At 42.5% G+C, this 14332-nt stretch overlaps 1 protein-coding gene across 2 annotated transcripts; it reads right to left on the bottom strand.

Annotated features, from left to right (window-relative positions):
* Positions 1-94: 94 nt before the first annotated feature.
* LOC119032296 (dynamin-1-like protein) lies at positions 95-14305 on the bottom strand. Of its 2 annotated transcripts, XM_037121286.1 has the most exons (19): positions 14054-14305; positions 13436-13577; positions 12657-12703; positions 12506-12577; positions 10004-10090; positions 9480-9642; positions 9275-9395; positions 8733-8864; positions 6728-6934; positions 6396-6516; positions 6010-6165; positions 5829-5918; positions 5645-5737; positions 4470-4523; positions 4048-4128; positions 2830-2961; positions 2627-2736; positions 1101-1260; positions 95-1017 (listed from the first exon to the last, which is right to left on the bottom strand). In XM_037121286.1, exons 1-19 carry the CDS (start codon positions 14153-14155, stop codon positions 961-963), a joined length of 2127 nt encoding a protein of 708 aa, XP_036977181.1. In that variant the 5' UTR covers positions 14156-14305; the 3' UTR covers positions 95-960. The 2 variants fall into 2 exon arrangements, with proteins under 2 accessions (XP_036977181.1, XP_036977182.1); XM_037121287.1 differs by lacking the exon at positions 4048-4128.
* Between the last annotated feature and the right edge of the window lie 27 nt (positions 14306-14332).

The following is a 14332-nucleotide window of genomic DNA, read 5'->3' as shown; positions in this document are numbered from 1 at the left end:
AATTTCATACAAATGGTAGTTGTTTTTTTTTATGACTTCCCAACAATCCTCACTGTCTGACAGCTTAAAAGCAATTGAGTCCAAATCATTCGACTGGCAATAAAATAGCTCTATTTATTTTTGGGAACCATACACACAGAACCACAGTGCACCAGAGATTTCACATGTAGGCAGCGATATGTAAACAGAATTAAATGACCTACTGCAGCAAGCTGCAGGAGTGCTCATTACGTTTTCCACACAGTTAAATAACACAATAAATAAAGATTCTGATGGTGATACAGTGTCAGAATGATGGACTTTTCTATACAATACAGTGTGGTGACAACAGTGCAAAAATTAAAGTGATGGAGTATGTACACAGGTCGGAGGGCTAACATTTCCTGCCATTTTTAATTCAGCGAACCAAATCCCTGCTCTGACTTATGAGGTTCCATGGTTTGTGACACATGACGGCTACTTTTAAATGGAAAGGCTGCAGATGAGATGGATTTTTTTTTTTTTTTAAATATTTTCTCATTACCCCGAGCTAAAACATTTGCAGATTTCTTTGTGGAGCTGCCAAAGTGGCGTCAAAACTTTCATTTCCACCTCACACAAAAGTCCCTTTCCGTTCTGGTTAACCACTGTCTGTCAGAAATGAAAAGTACTTTGCTTTCGGCTGCACTCTCGAGTCCTCCAGGAGCCTCGGGGGGGGGGGGGCGCGACTACAGCTTCTAAAAATCTCAGCTAACAGAGGCAGTGCATTCTCATACACTCAACAACACCAAGCATTTTAAATAAACAACTTCAATTAACTTACATTTCGTTCAGGTAGCTCGTGAGCTAATGTGATACCTACTGTACATTAGAGCAGGGATCAGAACAGTGCATTTTCATGGTACGTCATGTTCAGACATGATGAGTGCATGGAGCGTCGGTCCGTCAGGCATGATGGGGAGATAACAGATCAGGTTTTTTTCACCACATGTGTGTTTCCCTGATCTCAGCGATCACCTGGCTGGCTTTTTGCAACGCCTGTTGACAAGATTTAAGACGAAAAAGTAAGTGAAAAGTCAATTCATCAGGGAGAACAACACACCAAAGCGCTGGAGTCTCACCTGTAGCATGTCGGCGGACTCCTTGCGCCGCTGGGCCATGTCCTCCGATTCGGTCAGCAGGTCATTGAGGAGGCCAGATTTATACAGCTGGCCAACAAGCTCGCTCTGGAGGCTGTCTTTCACATGGTTGACCAAGAAGTGCATCACTGCCTTCGGCACACTGAGGTGGAGAGGGGGGTAGAGAGAGAGAGGAAACAAACAGAACAGATGGTTGAGAACAAGGATGTAAGATTGCCGGGTGATTGTGTTGTCCCCCAGATGGCGGGGCTCGAGTTTGACCCACCAGGTGGCCGCGCCTGTCGAAGTATCGAGCTGTTGAAGTGCAAGCTTTGAGTTAAATACAATCTATTTCTCTAGGTGGGGCTTACACTCCAGAAAACCTGGCAAAAATTCACTTAAATGAAGCCAAACCACATGACACAAATGTTGATTACATCACAACAGGTAGTGCTCAAAGATTCTTAACATGGTTGTTGGCAGTTGTTTGCTGATTGTTAAGGTGATGTTAGGTTTAGGTTTACAACCCTCGTGTTAATTTTCAAGAGAAAGGAGACTTTTAAATATAAGGCTGCCAAAATTCTATACTTATCTGTAAATAAATTACATTAGAACAGCCAACGTCTTTCAATGCCTTCCGACTGTATTATCCTGTCTATTTAGTACCAAGGCCATTTGTTTATCTGTTCTTTGGAAAAGTAATTCAAACAGTGGTAAACACTTGATTTGTTTGGGACTATCGTGCACTAATATGTATTTAATGCAGCAGTTCATTGGCAGTTCAACATTGACAACAGAGTGTCTTCCAAACAAAAGAAAGTTCATGTAAATGCAGATGGTTGATTCTTACATATTGCACCTTTTGAGAGTTACAAAATCTGAATGCACAGAAATCAAACATAGGTACATCAGTAATATTTTGCTAAAAGTCGTTATAGAAATCTGAATATAAAGTAAGAGGAGCGTCATTGGAAAACTCATTCAAAGTTCAGCTTCATGAAGAGAATTTTGTTGGAAAAAAAAAACTCTCATCAGGTTCGTCATTACTCCGGCTCAAAAGAGTCATTATACCAAATCTTCCAACTGCTGCATTATCACATTTTCTGGTCTTGCCCATTATTAATCTCTTTCTGGCAGGAGGATTATGAAACTTTGCAGAAAGTGCTCCAGGTGGATATTTGATTTAACCTAGAGACCCTGTGTTTTGGTGCCGTGCCATTTGAAAATGTTACCTCTCATGGTGGAGCAGCTGGCAGGGTTAGGGTTAGGACTAAAAACCAGAAATACCTTTCGTTGATTATTGGATCATACATTATTAATGAAATGTTGGGATGGAAGAATTACATTTTGTATTAGACTGCAGGAGAGGACAAATTTTTGTATAATGTATTTTAATTGAGTTTTATGACCTTTTACTACAACTGTGTTTTACAGAAGACTATGATAGAGAATGAATACAGTGTACTACAGCATATAGAGTATTTTAAAAAATTCATAACAAAATCCGAAAAAAAAAAAAACTGCCCTACCTGTCCTGAATATTCTTGCGAACGATGAGGAAGTAAGACTTGATGAGGCGCTCGATGACCTCACAGTCTCGCTGCTCACGTGACGACAGCTTCCTGGCAACCGGCACAGGCTTGAGGAAGAAAGAGGGGCGAGGTTTTAATCAATCGTTCACTAATCATTTGTCTTCTAAATGCGGCATGCCGATAGGCTTGTGTTTAGTTACCACATCCAGCAGGTTGACAACTCCTTTAAGAGGGCTCCCAGGTCCAGAGCCGGGGGCTTCCTCTCCTTTCTTCAGCATCCCCCTCCAGGTCCCTGTGCCGTCCTGCTCGGCCTGGGGCCCTGCTGCCGGGGCCTGAGGAGCCATGAACACAAGACAAATGAAGGAAGAAAAATGTGATCACACAACCAACCAGGGTGCCAAATTGTTATCACAGTAGCCTTCACTTGTCATTAGGGTTCACAGGGGGAAGATGGTTAGGGTATGTAGCGCAATAATCCTCGACCGGGTCATACGCAGAAGTGCAAACACAAATCAAACAGGCACAAATGGGGCAGAATTAAATGTTTCGGAAGTGAAGTTCAGAAGACACCTCCTCTGCTCTCACAGAACGGAAGTGAACTGATCTATTGAAGCACCAGTTGAAGAGAAAACATGAGGGTCAGTGCAGTAAAGTAAAAACACAAGACTACAAGAATCTACATGCTAGCAGGTCTGTGGCGCTTTGAGCTAACATGCTCGCAACGACAATGCTAACACGTTGATGTAAAGCGTGTATCATGTTCACCCTGTTAACTGTCGTAGTTTAGCATGTTACCAAGCTAGCATTTGCCAATTAGCATTAAACACAGTAGCACCAAGGCTGATGGGAATGTCATTAGTTCTGCAGGGATTTGGTCCAAAAAACGAGGTACTGGATACAGTCCATATCAAAATGTGATAAAATATTGACTAACAAATTAGATCAAATTAGTTTTAAAGTCCCATTATGCATTTATTTCCTGTAATCAGAGCGCAATTTACAACACAAAATGGACCAAACAGGCCTGAATTCAGGGTGCATCACACAATTCTTAGAAACCAACTACCAAAAAAAAAACCAAACAAACAAACAAGGCACCCAAAGTATTAAGAGACTGGAAAAGGGAACAGAAGGAGAGGAAGGTATTTTCTGTGAGACAGGAGGGCCAACTTTGGGGAAACAGACTCTGCAGGAAACACAACAGTTGTTAGTGCGAGTCAACACAGGCTGGAGGAGAGCGTCACAAGAGCATGGCATCAGCAGACAAAGATCAGAGTGCATGCCAGCAGCCCATGCTCAGCTATCCATCCATCCATCCATCCATCTAACCATCCATCCATCTAACCATCCATCCATATCCATCCATGCTCCACCACAGCCAGCCCCGCACAGAGCCAGCGAGCTGCGTACGTGCCCACCTTGGCACCGTCCATGTCTGCTCCAGACGCAGGGGGCTCGCCAGAAACCACAGTTGGGCCAGCCGGGCCTTTGCCAACAGACTAGCATGAGAGCCGGGAATGGAGAGAGAGAGAGGGAGAGAGAAAAAGAAGCACTGAGAAGAGAAACGTGGAAAGACGGAGGAGAGGAGGGCTGGCAGTGGAAAGTCATATGAGGGGAGGATAGAGAGGAGGCTGTCTGAGGGGGAGAGAGGAGATGTGGGATAAAATTCCTCGATGGAAACTATCCGAGGCATTTGGTCCACAGATCCTCATCCTGTGGCGCTATGAGTAATTAACACTGCACAAGTCCGCTTTATGCTCAGGAAGGCGCAGATGGCAACGAAATATTAGAACAGCTGAGCTACTGTTGTTATATTTCAAAATAAGGCTGTTGCTTTTACCTTATCCCTGGGCACCGAGGACGGCAGCTCTCTCATCCTGTTTCTCCTCTGCTCCTACAAACACACGATGGCACCAGTGATGACGAAAACTTCAACACGTCCTCAGAGAGTGTGTAGGGCAATTTACTTAAAAACTCACAAAGAGAATTTGTTCTATATCATTAAGAAGAGTGCGTGATATCAAAATTAATACAAAAGAAAATTGTACAGAGTTTGGTACAAGACTGACATTTCTAAGGAAGCAAAGAAAGACCATTATAATTTGCATTTTTATGAGAAATGTAATAACAAACTGAGAAATGTAATCACAACACTTGTAGAAGTTACTTTTTGAATTTACATGGTGTTCCCTTGCAAGTTTCTCAGAGTAGGTGCTGCAACTCATGATTATTTTTGTTTATTTTGTTTTGATTAATATGTCGACTATTTTCTTTATAAATTGACAAGTTGTTTCGTCGTTACAAAGTTACGAATGTTGATCACCACTGAACACTTGCAGAAGCATTTCAAAACTGAAATGTTGTCTTTTTCTTAAAATAATAACTCAAACTGATTAATCTGTATCAAAACAGTTTTCAATTACTCTTTTCAATTTCTGTAAATTTGTCGATTTCAGATCTAAAAAGTAAAGACAGGTAAAAAACAAAACAAAAAACAAAACTAATCCTAACCCTCAAATTGAATTGGTGAAATTAAGCCACCAACATATAAGATATGAAACTCAAATTTAACAAAACCAATCAAACAAAGAAACAAACTTCAGTCCTGTCAGGTGACATTCTCTCAGTCACATGATCTAAGAGCAAGACCATCTTTAATAAACTGCAGGCTCACGTTTAACTCATTTAAAGTGAGATTTGGTGGCTGAATTTTACGCCAAATCAAATTTGTCCATCTTCATTATATTAACTTTCATTTTCAGATCAGAAAATCAGCTTCTGAAATTATAAAAGTTTTCAGTTATTATTAGTGGTTAACTGTTAGATGCATATTTCAGGAATATTTCAGCTTTTGTTTGCTTCCACGTGTTTCAGCTGAATAATACTTTTCACGTAAGAACTTTTTTATAAATATATGAATACATAATCCCAGGTCTACAAATCAGCAACATCAGGTTTTCACCTCTTCTCTCTTTATTCCTGCAGAATAATGTATGAGATGTTATGAGTACAGACCTCTATATTGTTATTCAACACCCCGCAGGCGTCTGCAAAGTCTGGATGCTTGGTGTTGATGTAGGCCAGCTCTATTGCCACCAAGTTATGCACCTGCAACAAGAAAACAGGAATTATGACTCTCATTAAACACTGCCTCCAAAACGATAATAACAAATTCAAATAAAGACAAATGTGATGGTACCATCTCATTGGTGATGGGCAGCCTCTTCCTCAGGAGGGAGGTGACTACCTCCACGATGGCCTCGTGGAGTTTCGGGAATCTCTGCAGCTCCTGGAGGACAGAACGTTCTGAACATGAATGTCTGCGTGCGAGGGGGGAAAGATGAATAAACGCGAGCGGCTGCTTTCACAGAGCCGGTTACCTGTGTGCTGTAGTTGCTGCAGTGCTGGATGATCCTCTGCATCTCCTCGTGGACCAGCTCCACGCAGCGCAAACTGGGCTCCTCCAGGCGTTTCACCTGCTTCTTCACCAACAGCTCGAAGGACACCTCGGGCACAAACAGCGATGGACGCGGGCCCTGGTGGAGGAGGAGGAGGAGGAGGAGGAGGAGGAGGAGGAGGAGGAGGGAGCTGCAGGTTAGCAGTTATTACCCAGATCAACTTGTCAGCTAAGTGAGACTGTATTTTTGGAAAAGAAAAGCCATGTTTGTGTTGTTTCAATGGCCCACTGAACTAATGATGACAAGACAAACACCATGGCTCCTTAATGATGTCACATTTTACGAGACAATGCTGCAGCAGCACTCACAGTTGCGTTCCTTATGGCTGTTAGGATGTCTATGGTGCTGAGTCCTCCCAGAGGATCCACGGACTCCAGTGTTCTGCCAAAAGTCTCGTGGAATATATAACAAATTCTGGCTCCACCGCACCTGAAAAATAGCAGCGAGGGGATATTAGCTGTGATGTGAACCCCTTGGCCCGCTCTCCTGTCAGCTCTTCCTTCACAGAGGCGGTGCGTGCCTCAACTTACAAGTTGTATCATATTAAATGATGAAACCAATGCAGTTGTTTTGCTCATTTTCCGTGCGCTGGATCAACAGCATCACCATGTGGCCGAGCGGGAGAGAGAGGTTTACTCACAGCTCGGCCGTCTCGATGTATTTGGCCGTGCCCTCGATGGTGTTGCAGTATTCAGTGGCAAACTTGGTGATGAGCTGGAGCAAGGTGGCACTTTGGTCTTCGACTGGCTCGCCGTAGCTGCTGAGCAGGGATTGGTACTGGGCTGCCAGGACGTTGATCCGTGTCTTCAGCTCAGGGAGGCAGTCTCGGATGTGATGCATCAGTAACCTGGTATTATGGCAAGAAAGGTCAGAGGGGTCAATTTGTATGCAGTTGTGTGAAATTATGTTCTGAGATGTGTGTCAGGCAAACATCTGTTGTCAATGAAAGAAAGAATCCATTATCTTAACAGCTGGCAGTTGTTGATAAAACAGCATTAAAAATGTATTGAAGTATTGTTCATGAATATTGATCCTATGAGCCCCGTTATTACACGCTCAACTAACTCTTCTAAACATCTTTGTGCTTTAACTTGTGTCCTCGCTGGTGGCCACCGGCCGTATCTTTGTTTGGATTAGGATAAGAAGAAGCGACTTGCAAAAAACAGGTTCAAATTAATTGCCATCTTACCATCGACAGAATCATTTTTCATCCAGATGATTAGAAGAGTGTTTGAGGATTATGGAAATACATCCAGATCATCTTAAGTGTTACAAACAACCTTCTGGGCTTTTCAAAAACTTGATATATAAGAGGGTTAGGTTGCTGCAAAAGCTAGCCAGCCATGGCTACTAGACAGGGGGAGGTATGAGCCGACTGTATTAGCGAATAATCATCAATGATTAATCTATTAATGGACAAATAGAGATGGGCATAAAAGCATCAAAAACTTGTTTTCAAATATATCGAAATAAAAAATACAATACTGTCATGAGAAAATGTAAATGATATTGTTACATTGTTGGGCTTGTTGTTGAACAGTGCCAGACAGGAGTGCCGCAATTAAAATACAGTCATCATTTTATGTTCTTTAGTTTATCATTTAGGTAACTTGGTGTTTCCTTCATCTGTTAACTCTAAATGTACAAGCCGGACTCTGACTTTGCAAGGAGCACAGATCATGTCAGTGGTCTTCTAATGGAAGACCAATATATTATTAATGATTAACTGATAATTAGTTGAGGTAGCAAACTATCAATTAAAGAAAATCTGAATCCCTGTTCTGTGTGTACTTTTTATTTTCACAAATAAAAGCTATGGGGATCTGGTGCACAGAAGGAATTCTCGGAGAGGTATTTCTGCACAACAACAGGCTTTTCTTTTTGTTTTGTTTTTTTTTTACAGAAAATGGCACACCCAAAATAAACTGGTTATTATTCTTGAACTCTTTTGATTGCAGTTCTGAATCTGGTCTCTTTTGAAAGGAAACCATTTGGAATTCACAAGTAAAATATCTCCATAACAATTAGATGGATTGCCATAAATCAGGTACAGCCATTCGTGCTTCCCTCAGGATGAATAAAAGGGATTCGGGGGGGCAAATAATTTGTTTGCACAAGCACCCAGAAGTGCAACTAAGCACTTTCATTGGTCGCACCACTGTGTTCAGCAGGTCAGATTAAAGAAATTCAGCTCATTTTTAACAAAAGCCAACTCGGTGTGTAGACAGCTGCCTCTGAACAAACACAGTCATGTTTACAACCATTTACATCAATTGTTAAGAAACTACATTAAAGGGTTTACATCTGGTCAACTAAATAATGTGCTGGTGCACCTAAATGATCTGGTGAGGTGCATCAATGCAACCAGTGTATAACATTAGTGTGGAGCACTGATGAATGACTTTGAAAACCCTTAACTTTCCACTGAGGTGAGAATTCAGCTCAAAGCACCATTAAACTACCACCATGAAGTGAAGCCTGTCTTTAAATCTTTTTTTTTCTGTTTCGTCTGCCACCCTGCCGCAACATAAGCAACTGCTGGCACGGTGATACTTGGGATCTTAAAATGGTTTACAACAACAGAAGCAGAAGGCTTCAATAAAATAGTTTGTCATGGTCATATTATACATATATATAACGTCGACCTGTTGAGGGTTCTGGCCAGGTATTTGGTTCCGTTCCGGTTGGCCAGCGATGGATATTTCTTCTGGAGGAAAGCGTGTTCGTCTCGGATGGCGTCAGCCACAGACTTTTTGTTGTTGATGTCCAGCTGGCTCCTAAAATTGTAAACACAGAAGCATACCAACAGTTATCCTGGACAATAAAAGGAAAACACAATTAAATGTCAGGACATATGGGATACAATCTTATATTTACAGTATCTTGTAATCCTTTACTTTACGAAATAAAGGGCTTGTTCTTATTGGGCTGCTTAATGCACTGTAAGTCATGATACTGTGTGTTCCGAATGGAAGATAATGGCTTCATTAAACTGACCTCAATGAAAATGGCAGCTTCTAGCAATAGATACAGATATAAAAGCATTAATGTATTATACAGTAGTACACTCATCTGTGCTCTCTACGTCTATATTGAGCCTCTCGTCTACAGTATAACACACTTCTCTCTCTAATGACTGTAGAGTGTTTCGTGATATATTCAGTGTGGTAAATGTGGTTTTCCCGACCTGTTGACAACTCCGATGAGTCCCAGTTTGACAGGAATGACTCGGCCCATTAGTACATCCATCGCATCAGTGCCGGCGTCCATCAGGTCCAGCTTGGTCACCACAGCCAGCGTCCTCCTGCCTGGAGAGGCACAATCATTCAAGTCAGCCAGTAAAGGTATAATTAAGCTTGAAAAAAATCTGATTATCAAAATGTTTTCCTTACCATCGGGGTCGACCTCCCGGGCCACCTTGAGGGCCTCCGAGGTGGCCATGTCTGTGTTGGCCGCCGTGACCGCCAGGATGATGCAGTTGGGGTTGGAGATGTGCTTCAGGATTAGATCTCTTATCTGAACCTCGATGTCCTTAGGCTGATCACCCACAGGCACCTGAGGGGAATAACGCCAATTAAAAGCAAAGAAAGTGTCAACTGGGCTCCTTCGAAAGCCGCAGTGAGGGATTTCTCAGATTAACACGTGTTCAACCAGAGGGGAGGAACTAATGAGGCTGGAATCAAAGCCAGAAGACTCTTGGGCTTTGTCAGCGGGTTCAGAAAGAATCAAGAATTAATTCCCTGCAGGCAACAAATGTGAAATACACAAAAGCATCGACCACACACAGGAAAAGTTAACACCAGTAACCAGGCAGATCTGGTAAATCGTGGTTTTTAGGGAGAGTATAACAAGTTTCCTGAAAGGTTCGAGATGATCAAAGCCTCGTCATGGGGGAGGACGAAGTAAAGCGTGTTACCTTAGTGATTCCTGGCAGATCCACCAGTGTGAGGTTGACAACGTGGGGAGAAAATATCTTCAGATGAATGGGTTCATCACTGATCCCCTGCAGAGGGACAAGAAAAGAACAGACGTGTGCTGTGTGTTGAAACAGCTTAGCACTGTTTCATAGTTAAAAATATGCCATTTGGTTAATGACAATATATATATATTTTTTCCCTTCCTGGTTGTCAATTCTGACGAGAACATTATTATTAACTGTGAGATTACAACTGTCACGGCTCTGATGAATAAATATCCGCAATGTTTTTGTTTTTTTTTTACAGTTTATAGGGACATTTCTGCTTCATTTGTGATAGCAACAGCTGGAGAGAGAGAGAGACACTAAGACACTCAGAGCAGGGGAGAGAAAGAACGAGGACCTCTGGCTGGAATCACATCTGGGCAGCTGTGGCAAGGACTCAACCTTGATACACGGTCTACCAGGTGAGATACTAACACCTGGCAATGTTTGAAAAACCCCGAAGGTTGTTTAACAACACTTGTGGCTATTATGAAGGTGCTCTCAAATCTTGAATGACTCGTCTGAACATCTGGATTGCAAACATTCTGCCAGCTGCAGGAAAGATTTTTCAATAGCGATACACCGATTGTGAAGTTCTGGGTCGCGGCATAAACAGCAACACCCGCCAAGCCCCCTGCTCAATGATTACAACTTTCAGTCATTAGTACTTAGTTCAGTAAATAGCCTTACAAAATTCATATCAGATAGACATTGGCAACTGCTATCAGTCAAAGTCATTTAGTTTTAAGTCAATGAAGCATGCATATGTTTGGCCAATGTGTCGGTGCATCCCTTACTTTCAAACATTTCCTAAGCTGCAACTCCTCTAACTACTTGTGAGAAACAGGTTAAAAATGGTTTCCATCGAGCCATGGACTGCGTTTTTTTCAATTACATGATCAGAGGAGTTTTTGAGAATTATATAAACATCTTCAGAACAGCTACAATCTTCTTTTTTTCTCTCACTGTATCCATTTTATTTTTTAGAGAAACTGATCATTAGCTGTGTTACTCAAATGTTGCCCAATAAGAAACTAGGTCTAGATGACCAGGTGACCTGGCGTGGCTGGGGGAGGGCACGGGTCTTCTAGGAGTTGTAACCATCCTGGGAAAGCAACTCTCATTAGTTTGCTATATGAAGAGGTATTGGTATTAAAGAGTATCGCTAGCAGTTTGATTAACTGCTACACTCCACAATAAGCAGCTCAAACTTGTGTTTGATGACTGAACAGCTCTCCTGAAAGACTGAGCGCAACGTGCAGGGTGATCGGCTTTGTGCTGGAGTCAGTGGACAGTTAAAGGTGCAATACGTAAGAATTGGCAAGCCGTCTAAAGTAATTCTGAAAAACAGTGTGTAGCATATCACCAGAGTAACTTACTAGTGCGAACTGTAGGTGCCAGTGGTTAGCCTTGCAGCTAGCGATACAGAACGTCGTCTGGAGTGGCATTACAAGACAGAGCCATGGAGGACTGGCTGGTTAGCATGCTAAGTAAGACAGCCCGTAGACATCTTTGACGTCAACAATGTTCATTTTATATTTTAAACCAGTATCCTTACGTATTGAATCTTGAGATAGGTTCCAGAGAGACAGCTGAGTTTAAAACTTCTGCCATCAGAGCTAAATCTAATTAAAAGTGCGAAGGTCTCCATCCTCACTATTACGCTGACTAGCTTTGAGGTTCTGAAGAGGCTATTCCTGATGTGAGACACTCGACACACTACCATGGAACTGTGGTTGTGTGCTGTATATAATAACCCAAAGTAACCGAAAGCAACTTTTTCTTCTACTTGCCCTCTTTTCTCTTCCTAGAAGCGTCCCCAAAACCCTTTGGGCCTCAGTAGCCCTGAGGTACGTGCCAAAAAATGTTGGTATGATTTTCCACTGTGGTCTAAAATTTGATTAAACATACTTTATAAGCTCTGCTGTAAAATTCAGTTTCCTCAGCTCAGGGCTAAATCCACAGTCGAGCCTTTGCTCACATACTCAGATTTGGGGAAAAATAAGTTATGTATTCATTCATCTCGTTGTGTCGGGATCATTTTAATGCTCTGTACATATTATTTGTCGCTAATCCTTACTTCGCCTGCAGCTAGCCCAAAAAGTGCCCCCAGTTTTCGAACTGGCAGAGGAAAGAAGGAATACATTTAACAGGAACCAAATTTACATCATTAGCTGCTGCAGAAGTTAATAATGAACTGCCCTTAAAGTTTTGTTATTTATTTCTATGCAAATCTTACTACAATTAATCAGGACCTTACCATATCTTCTACTTAAGATTTCATCTTGATTGTGCATAAGTTCCTTGAGAATCACATCCTTCTGCTGATTTCTCTTCAACAAATATACATAACATTTAAGGTGCTTTATTAGTAGTTGGCTTGCTCCTCCTTACTTAGCAGTAGAGATGTAACCCATCTATATCAGAAATCACCTCCATCCTCCATCCATGTCTCACCTTATTATTCCCTGATATTCGCTCCGTTTCATTTTCAATTTCCTGCCTGATTTCATCAAAATCTGTGTAGATCTGCAAGAAGAACAAAATACATAAAGACAAGCAAGGGTCAAGAGTATTAATTTGATGTTATGTATCAGAAAGTACGTACCTTATTTTTCGTGTGGAGAAACTTGCCCCACTCTTCCCCTTCTCTGTCTGAAAGACATAGTAACACAGTACAAGTTACAGCTCGGGGGTTAACAATGACGGATGACTGACTCTGTGCAGGAGACTAAGTAAGCACCGCTAACAGAAGGATCGACGGATGATGACAGTTACTGGTCTGGTGGATGAAGCAGCTGGAGTTACAGGAGGAGGAATTTGAGGAAGAGGAGGAGGAAGAAGAAACACAGCTAAAAAAAGCCAATCAAGGGCTGCGGTCGAATAGTCTGCTTTTACTTAGGAAGGTTTCTAACTGAGTGAAATTACCCACAAGTATTTCAGCCATGATAAGAGCTGGTTGAGTCATCTTAACGCTGAGCTTCAGTGCTTCCTTTTTTATCTACATTTAGCACTGGGTACACTGGACGATCCTTTATGAAAGGAAATAAGGAAGTGCAGTCAAGCCGTTTTGAATTCTCTGTCACATATTTCCTTGAACTTATGATGCTTTCCTTCAAGAAAAAGAGAAAAGGATGTACTAATTTTACTATTTGACCGCAGCCTAGGTAATCGAATGTGGAGACACCTGTACATTGCACCTTTGTGAAGCTGCGCTTTTTCGCACCCTGGCATCTGCAAGTGATTAAAGAGACAATGACAGAGAGAATACTGAGCGCCAGCATACTGTATGACTCCTTTCATGCTGGACACAGAAAATGAAACTAGAATTAGTGGTGTCTTTGGTCTGAAACACTTCCGAGGTAAGAGAGAGGTTTTCGCTCTTACCAATTTCATCATTCTTCCTTGCGTCTCCAGGATCTACATGGACCAGCTGGAGGATGAGAGGTCGCCTGGTAACGATACCGGTCCCTCGGGGCAGCAGGTCCCTGCCCACCAGGCTCTCCAGCACTGAGCTCTTGCCACTGCTCTGGAGACACAAATCACAGACAGGGGACATGAGTTGGATACAGGCTAAAGCACGGACTTCCTGACTGAACACATCACATCCTGCATAGTCCTCTCATGGCCTCACGGTGGATCAGGGCTGCAGCCAACACAGCTACAGCACCTGTCTCTTCCTCCAGCAGTGACCTGGTTTAAGCTAACAGAGGTTAGTGTGCGTGTGGATGAAGCTCTTTAAATAGCACTGATTGAAGATGAAAATAGATTTCTCTCACACTGCCAGTGCAGTCTTTGCAAATGAGATGTGCAGCAGTCCAGCTTTGTAACTACGGCCTCTGTGTAGCCTCAATTCATGTTGGTTAATGAAGATTTAGCTTTGCTCTACATTTAGGTAATCTCTTCTCGTAACTGTATCCACATCTGTGCATGCGTTGCAGTACATCAAGGTTACCTAGCTAGCATGACAGCCGCTATATCACAACATGCACAGAGCATTTTTACCTGAGTCCCCACCACTGCTATCTGCGGCAGCTGTATGATATCCGCCCCCACCGTGTTGAACACGTCCTGGAGCTTGTTTATCACGGGGATAAGAGCCTCCATGTTCGCGGTTTACGAACAGAAAATTAAGAAACCTGCTAATTTCGTGATGGAGCCAAAGTCATTCAATGTCCCACCGACACCACCATTGCAACAACACCCACTGTACGCACGGACGAGAGGTTTTGTGGCGTGTCGGGAGTTGTAGTTTCGCAAACGGGAGCCGGCAGCACCGCGGGT

This window comes from Acanthopagrus latus, chromosome 14, assembly GCF_904848185.1.
Source record: "Acanthopagrus latus isolate v.2019 chromosome 14, fAcaLat1.1, whole genome shotgun sequence".
Lineage (NCBI taxonomy): Eukaryota > Metazoa > Chordata > Actinopteri > Spariformes > Sparidae > Acanthopagrus > Acanthopagrus latus.
Note: the sequence above shows the minus strand (reverse complement) of the source record. Positions and strands in the feature narration are given on the sequence as shown.

Excerpts from the sequence above, each read along its gene's own strand:
- LOC119032296 (XM_037121286.1), bottom strand. The coding sequence starts at position 14,155 with ATGGAGGCTCTTATCCCCGTGATAAACAAGCTCCAGGACGTGTTCAAC. Across the intron at positions 8,865-9,274 it reads CTCATCGGAGTTGTCAACAG|GAGCCAGCTGGACATCAACA; the intron begins GTCGGGAAAACC and ends TTACAATTTTAG. Across the intron at positions 5,738-5,828 it reads TGCCCATCACCAATGAGATG|GTGCATAACTTGGTGGCAAT; the intron begins GTACCATCACAT and ends TTCTTGTTGCAG.